This window comes from Pteropus vampyrus, unplaced genomic scaffold (assembly GCF_000151845.1).
Source record: "Pteropus vampyrus isolate Shadow unplaced genomic scaffold, Pvam_2.0 Scaffold357, whole genome shotgun sequence".
NCBI classification, from domain to species: Eukaryota; Metazoa; Chordata; class Mammalia; order Chiroptera; family Pteropodidae; genus Pteropus; species Pteropus vampyrus.
In genome coordinates, this window is record NW_011889138.1 from 1,316,924 (window position 1) to 1,324,411 (window position 7,488).

At 57.1% G+C, this 7,488-nt stretch overlaps 2 protein-coding genes across 4 annotated transcripts in view; both read left to right on the forward strand.

The window, feature by feature from the left end:
• The first annotated feature begins 428 nt into the window (after positions 1-428).
• ISOC2 (isochorismatase domain containing 2) lies at positions 429-3,484 on the forward strand. Of its 2 annotated transcripts, none has more exons than XR_897041.2 (5): positions 429-598; positions 714-923; positions 1,209-1,307; positions 1,414-1,531; positions 3,079-3,484. XR_897041.2 is itself a non-coding variant. In XM_011379256.2 (5 exons), exons 1-5 carry the CDS (start codon positions 464-466, stop codon positions 3,157-3,159), a joined length of 615 nt encoding a protein of 204 aa, XP_011377558.1. In that variant the 5' UTR covers positions 432-463; the 3' UTR covers positions 3,160-3,484. The 2 variants fall into 2 exon arrangements, 1 of the variants encoding a protein (XP_011377558.1); XM_011379256.2 differs by having other exon boundaries at positions 432-598; positions 1,237-1,307.
• A 46-nt stretch (positions 3,485-3,530) lies between these two features.
• The window catches only part of SHISA7 (shisa family member 7), a 15,333-nt gene continuing 11,375 nt past the window's right edge, over positions 3,531-7,488 (forward strand). For both annotated transcript variants that reach the window (XM_011379258.2, XM_011379259.2), the window contains exon 1: positions 3,531-3,801. The gene's annotated coding sequence lies outside the window, so the exon portion shown is untranslated. The remainder of the gene's footprint in view (positions 3,802-7,488) is intronic.

Genomic DNA, 7,488 nt, shown 5'->3' on the forward strand with positions numbered 1-7,488 from the left:
GATGTGGCTTTTTTTCTCAGGAATCACATCCCGCTCCTTGGGTTACCCACAGTGGGCCCCTGGTCAGGTCACATCACTGCTAAGGCCTCAGTTTCCCCCAGGGGCAGGGTGAGGGTCACAGTTGGAGCCTGAGATGCGAGACAGTCTTTAAGGACTTGGAAGATATCCCCATGCACTGTGCTGTCTCAGGAAGGAGGGGGCTTCCCAGGGCTCCGGGGAGCGAGGCTGAGACTTGGGGTAGGCAGGATAAGAGGGGGCTTCCCAGAAAGTGACCTCCCGGCTGAATAGGACACATTAAAAAAGTGTTCTGGGCCTGGGAACAGTCGATGCAAAGCCTGCAGGTGAGAAGAAGAGAGTGAGAAGGGCCCTCAAGGTTTAAGTGCATGGACCCTGGATGTGCAGAGAAGGCACACATAGTCCCTGCCTGACCCCACCCCTTGGCCCCTCTGCCTACCCTCAGGACATGGCAGCTGTGAGGCCCTGCCTGGGCCGAGTCCTCCCAGGATCGTCCATACTATTTCTGTGTGACATGCAGGAGAAGTTCCGCCATATCATGTACTTCCCCCAGATTGTCTCTGTGGCCGCCCGAATGCTCAAGGTACAGGTCCTTCCTCCCTCAGACCCAGGGTGCAGCCCCTCCTCCCTCAGTCCAGGGGTGCAGGCCCCCAGCTCCTCCCTTGGGCTCAGGCTTTTGTTGCCCCTCCCCGGCACAGGTGGCCCAGCTGCTGGAGGTGCCAGCCATGCTGACAGAGCAGTACCCACAAGGCCTGGGCCCCACAGTGCCTGAGCTGGGGGCCGAGGGCCTGCAGCCACTGCCCAAGACCTGCTTCAGCATGGTGCCAGTGGTGCAGCAGGAGCTGGACGCACGGCCCCAGCTGCGCTCTGTACTCCTCTGTGGCATAGAGACACAGGCCTGCATCCTGGTGAGACCCTGACTGACACCTGGGATCCCCCACCCCGACCCCCCATCCTAAAAGGATGTTTCTTCCCAACTCAGAACCCTCTATCCCCTGGTAGGACCCCCTTCCTGACCCATTACCACCTCCTGACCTAGGACTTAATCCTCACTCAGGACAACACTCTACCTGGGGTACCTACCCTGCCCTGGGATCCAGTCGTAACCTGGGGTCTCCCACCCTGGTCCAAGCCTCCCTCATCCCCATCCCTGCTCCCCGGTCACTAACCCAGGACCCCTGTTCTTGTCTGAGGTTGGCCCTGACCTCTCTCTGCTCCTAGCACACGGCCCTGGACCTCCTGGAACGAGGCCTGCAGGTCCATGTGGTGGTGGACGCCTGCACCTCCCGCAGGTGAGAGGGTCCCATGAGGGGTGGGTGCATGTAGGGTGTAGACAAGACACCCAAGAAGAATAAGGAGGTGGATATCTGGGCTGCATGCTGACAACCTCCCCTGCAGCCAGGTGGACCGGCTGGTGGCACTGGCCCGGCTGAGGCAGAGTGGCGCCTTCCTCTCCACCAGTGAAGGGCTCATTCTCCAGCTAGTGGGTGACGCCTCCCACCCCCAGTTCAAAGAGGTAACTGGGCCCCAACCCCCCACCTCTCATGCACCCACCAGTCTTTGCATAGTAGTCCGGGATCATATACATCCGGGAACACTAAAGGCTGCTGCCTCCTGGTGGGGGCGGGGGGGGGCGTGTCTCAATTCTCTCCATAAATCAATGAGAGCAGAAGCTGATGGCTTGCAGTGAGGACTGGAGAGAGAAAGTGGGGAGTGGCTTGCATCAGGTGGTCTGGGAGAAGGTGATTTTGGAGTGACATGAAGACAGGAGCGAACCAGGCAGATACAGGAAAGAACCATCCAGCAGACGCCATGTAGATGGGGGCCAGCCCTCTCCCCCGTCTCTGGCACTCAGGCTCAGCCTTTCACCACACCGCCCAGTGGCCTTCCTAGTACCCAGGTCTGACCAGGTAGTCACCACTGCTCCACACTCTTTGTCTACAGGATAACAGGACATTCTAGAACTTGACATTCCTGGCCCTCTGATCTCTGCCCCTTCCCCTCCTCTTAGTTCAGTTCTGTTGATCTTTTATCGAGCACCTACTATGTGCCAGCCACTGTGACAAGTCTAGGGGCAACAGCAAAAGCCAGTTCGTATTCCATACACTTTGTAGTCTGGAGCTGGGAAGGGACTATACTGAATGTGTGAGAAATTAGCAACAGGGGTCTCTCTCACAGGGGGTGGGAAGCAGAGCCCAGAAAGGGGAGGAGCAGCCAGTCATGCAGAAAGTTTTTCTGGCTAAGGGACCACCTGGGGCCAAGTCCTGGAGGTGAGATTGAACTTGCCTTATTCCAGGAGCTGTAACATGGCACAGTGAGTGAGTGTGGAGGAGGGGAGGCTGGGAGGAACTTGACCATGTCTTCATGGAAGATTAGAGATTTTAGTAAGCGGCAGCCATGGGGGCATGCACAGGGTAGCTGGCCATGTCAGATCTGCATTTTGGTACTGGGTGGCCAGTAGATATGGGTGGGGATCAGGACTGAGGGAGACTAGAGTGGTGGCAGTGGGGATGCAGGTTTGACTTATTTGTATTGTTTAATTAATGGAGGTAATGATGGGGTTTGCTGACACGTGCAGTGGGGGACTTTGGAAGAAGGCAGCCCACAGAAGGCTTCTAGGTTGTCAGCTTGAGCAGCTGTGCTCATGTTGTATACTGCTTGCAACAAAACAGCGAGTTTCAGGGGTCAAGTTGTGATGGACATGTAAGAGGCAGTGGATAAATGAGTATGGAGTTGAGGGGAAAGACATGGGTTAGATTTGGGGTTTGAGGGATGGGAGAGGTGAGATGACTTAGGAAGAAGCAGGTGTAGACAAGAAGCCCCAAGACAAAGTCAATAGTGGCTCAAGCCAGCTAAGCAGACCAAGATAGCAAGTGATCAGGAGCTAACCTAGATGGGTATAGTGAAAGGGAGGCCCCAAGAAAAGTTCAGAGTAGAGGGAGTGGTTGGTTTGGCCATTTGCTGCCAGGAAGGCAAGGGAGATGAAAGTGGAGAACTGTCCCTGGGATCTGCCATGGAGATGGGAACCCTGTACTGTTCCTGACCCCAGTCTTCCGGCTACAGATTCAGAAGATCATCAAGGAGCCTGTTCCAGACAGCGGACTGCTTGGCCTCTTCCAAGGCCAGAACCCTCTCTTCCACTGAACTCCCACCTTGCCTTGAGGGGATAGCTCCCTCCTGTCACCTGGACCTTGGTAGAAGCGCTTTCCCCCCATCCTTGAATCCCAAGAGTGGTGCAGTCCACCGGGAGTACTGCCCCTTGAGTGGGAAGGCAGGTGCTGCCTTGCCATTGGGCGGCAGTTCCGGGAAATGCAAATGAGCTTCTGGCAGCTGGATGGCTATTGGTGGAGCTGCGCTGGAGGTGGGGCTCTACCCCCAGCCACTTCAAGGAGCGGGAAAGGGAGGGGGCGGAGTGTCACAGACTGTGTGGGACCCGGACTCGCAGAATAAACATTGAGGTGGCTGTGGACCGAACCATTCTTGGGTTTGAGGGGTATTCCGGGGGCTGAGGGCTGGGGGAGGGGAGGAAGCGGGGTCCCCAGCAGGTGGGGAGGGGGAAGTGCCTCTTCTCAGCTCCAAGCCGGCTCGAGGCAAAGGCGAGGGCTGGCCGTGTCACATCTGCACGGAAAAGAGCTGCCGGCCGGGTTCCCCAGCACGCGCCCCCCACCAGCGCGCGCACGCCTAGCCCGGCCAGCTGCAGACACGAGCTAGCTCTGCCTCCCCCAGCTGGCCCCCCGCGCCGCTGCTACCCCAGACTCCCCAAGGGTCCCGCATCCGGAAAGTGAGGTGAGCGCGACCGCACTCTGTGCGGAGGGGGAAACTGAGGCGCTTGGAACATGGGAATGGGAGGAAGGAAGAGACAGGCATTCAGATGAACAGATGAACGGATGGGAAGGACAGACAGCTTCATCTGAGTGGGCCCTGCGTCCCCGAAGACGCAGGAGTCAGGGGATCCACAAGGGGCTCCCAGAATTCTGCAGCCCCTTTGGAAATCTGGAAGTGGGGACTCTATGGAACGCCCCTCCCACCAGTCAAGGCCCCTCAGCCCCTTGATTCGTAGTCCTTGTTCCCTACCCCCCTCAACCTCGGGAGCCTAAGAAGGCAACCTCTGAGTCCCCCAGGGACTCAGGCCTCAGAGTTCTAAACCAGCCCGCCTCCAGTGAGGAATTAGAGACCCCCAAACCTGAAAAACAGACCCCTCTCAGAAAACCAGTCCCCAGAAACCGGTGTCAGAGTGCCCAGCACCCTCTCTCCCAAGGGACTTAGGAGTCCCAGCCTCCCCTCTCCTCCAGGACCCCCTGGGACCGGGCGTCAGCGCCCCGGCCCCCGCTTTCCGGATCCAGGTGTCCCCCCTCCTCACTCCCCAGCCTGAAGCTTCGCGTCTCCGAGGCCGCGCTCGCGTCACCATGGCAACAGGAGTCTATTTTGCGCTGGGAACACACAGCTCCCGCCGCAGCGGCCCCCCACCCCCACCCCGCCCCTCCAACCTGGGGCCAAGAGAGAGTGGGGGGACCTGGAGGGAGAGCGGGGTTCCAGAGTGAAGGGAGAGACACAAATTCTCAGAGGGTCAGAGATCTGTAGACAGCAAATCCGGGAAAAAGACACAGAGAAAGAGACATGGAGTCAGAGAGGTAGAGAGTTGGGATGTGGAGCCGGGGAAACAGGATGCAAAAGACAGAGACGCGGTGGGGGCAGCGGGGAGGAGGAAAATGCTGGCATACAGGAAATTGAGACTCAGAGAAGGGGACAACGAGAGATCGGAGACATGGGACAGAGACTCAGAGACGCGATGAGACGCGTAGAGACACCGGCTGAGAGAGAACAAAACCCAGGACAGATTCCGTTAGAGGATAGAGACCCGCCTCTGGCCGAGGGAGGGGGTGATGGGAGGCGGGTCCAAAAGGAGGGCTGGACCGGGAGACATCAGTGACTGGAAGGTCTAGGGACCTGGGTGGGGGGCGCAGGGATCGAGTCCCACGGGCCTCCGGAAGTTCGTCCCCGAGAGAGTCCACCTCTCTCGTTCTGTCTCTGCCTTCCTGGCGGCGAGCTGGGGGTGGGGCCAACGCTATATCCTCCACCCTGCCACCCCCAAGCCGGACTCCTCCGTTTCTCCCTCCACCTTCCCTCATCTGTAGGTCCACTTCCTCTTGCCCGCTTTCCACATCTCTACCCCAAACCAACACTCAACCTGCAATATTCCTGGGAGTTCCTCCCTTTGCACTCGGACCTCGTGCGCCCCGTCCCCACCTCTCCTTTCCTACCCACCGCGCAACCCTCTCCAGCCCCCAGCTCCTGGCATCAGGGCTTCTGATTCTCTTTCTGGGTCTGTACTCCTTTGGGGGTCTCTGTCCCCCTCTCTGGGCCTCTGCCCCTCTCCCAAGATTCCCTTTTCCTGTCCCCCCCCCCCCAGTTGTGCTCCAGGCTTCTCTGGAGTCAACTCTCCTGGCCCCACCCAGCCTACCGAACCCTAGCCCCCATCCAGCTGGCTGGCTCAGGAGAGAGAGGAGGCGGGGTTGGCTGAGTTGAGACCAAGTGCTGTGCAGGGTGGCAGGTGTGTGTGTTGGGGGAAGGGTTCTCCAGGAACTCAGGGACTGAGTGGGGCCTGCTCCACAGCCCCTCCTCCAGCTGGCTCCCCTGATCTCTGTCCCTACATCCGTGTCTCTCAGGTCCCAGGCTGAGGTGGGATGCAGGGTGTAGGGAGTGAGGAGACTGGTGTTGAAGGGGCCTTCCTCTCTAGCTGTGAAGAAGCAAAGTGCCTCATTTGGGAGGGGATGTGGGGGGTTAGGGGTGGTGCTGTGTGTGTGGTGCGGAGTCACATGCCTGCTTCTACAATCACCACTGCTGGGTGAGGGTATGTTTGCACACATGTGTACACCGACAAGGTTGCATGACTGGGGGCTGTGATGTGTGTAGTTGCGTGTCCATGTGTAGCTGGCTTAGGCAGGTTGCTAGCCATGTTCTTGAGCTGTGTGTGGTCCCAATGTGTCACAATATCTAAAATTGTGTCTGAGTCTTGTGTGCTTTAGGATGAAACACAAAGACATGCCTGGCTGTATGTCCACGTGGAGCTGTGCATTTCTGAGGGGGAGAGAAGCTTCCACGTGTACCACCAGGACAACACTGGGTGTCCTTGAATGTTGTGTCTGAGACACTGGGTGGGTGTCCTGTGCTCTGTGTCACTGTGTGTAAAAGTTCCGTTGTATGTCTATGCATAGTTTTGTGTGAGCTAAGGGAGGAACTTGTTCCTCTGTATCCTTGCATCTGAACAGGCCACTGTATCCCTAGGTGTGTGTCCCCTCCCCACCTGTAAGTGCTGCCCTGCATTGGGAGGTGTGCGGTAAGGTCAGGAAGCTGTATTGCTAGAGGAGCTGTGCATGTGCCTGTGTGTGTGTTTTTTGTGTTTTGTGTCTGGGCGCATTGCTAGGTTTAAGGAGATTCGTGCCACTGTTCCCTGCCCCCCAGAGTTGCCAATGGCCTGGAATTGTTGCTTCATGGGTATGTGCACTGTGTGCTGTTGGAGGAGACAATGGGAGTGTCAGCAAAGGAAGAATTTGTGTTCATGGGCCCAGTGGAGACCTGGCCCAGAATAGGGACTGAATGACATACTGCTAGCCCTTAAGGCAGCCTTTATGCAGATGAGGCAAAGGCGCCCCCTGACCCAAAGCAACTCTCCAGTGTCTGTGGTTTGGCAGGCAAATGACACCCTTGTGTGAGTCTAAAAAGGATGCCCCTTCCCACAGATAGATGTAGCCCCAGAGACACACCTTGGGGAGGAGAGCCCTGCTGGATTCCAGCCAGATCCCCTTGTGCAGTGTATAAGCTGCCCAACCACACATAACTCCATGAATGAAAGAATCTATATCGCCATCCACATCACTGTGTGCATGTGTCACTGTTGGAAGGGGTGGGTCTGATGCATGCCAATCATTTCCCTGGTGGATAATGTCATCCATGTTCTATGGGTGGTGGTACCCTGAGGCCCACGTTCAAAGCCCCGGTCCACTGGTTGGCCACTGTGGAGCTCAGGCAAATGAAGAGATTTCTTGGAACCTTGGTGTTCTCATTTGAAGTGTGTATGAGGGGGAGGGGGGCAGGGGGCTGGAAATTCCTTGATTACTACACCTAAATAAGGAACAGCATTTGCGGGGACTGAGGACCATATGGGTTTAAGTCAGAAGTTCTCAATGGGAGCAACAGTGCCCCTCTAGGGGGAAATCTGGCAATGCCTGGAGGTATCTTATGCTATCACCGCATGGGAAAATGTGAATGCTCCTGGCATGTAACCGATGCTGCCAAATACCAGTCTCCAGAAGTCAGTACTGTAGAGGTTGAGAACCATACGCTACCTCTTCTCACCTGCCTGGTCTATAAACTCCCATTCTCAACTCCAATCTCTCTCTCTCCCCCTTCCCCCTCTCATCCCCCCACCCACACCTCTTTCTCTGGTCTGCCTTCATTCCCTCTCCCTGTCCC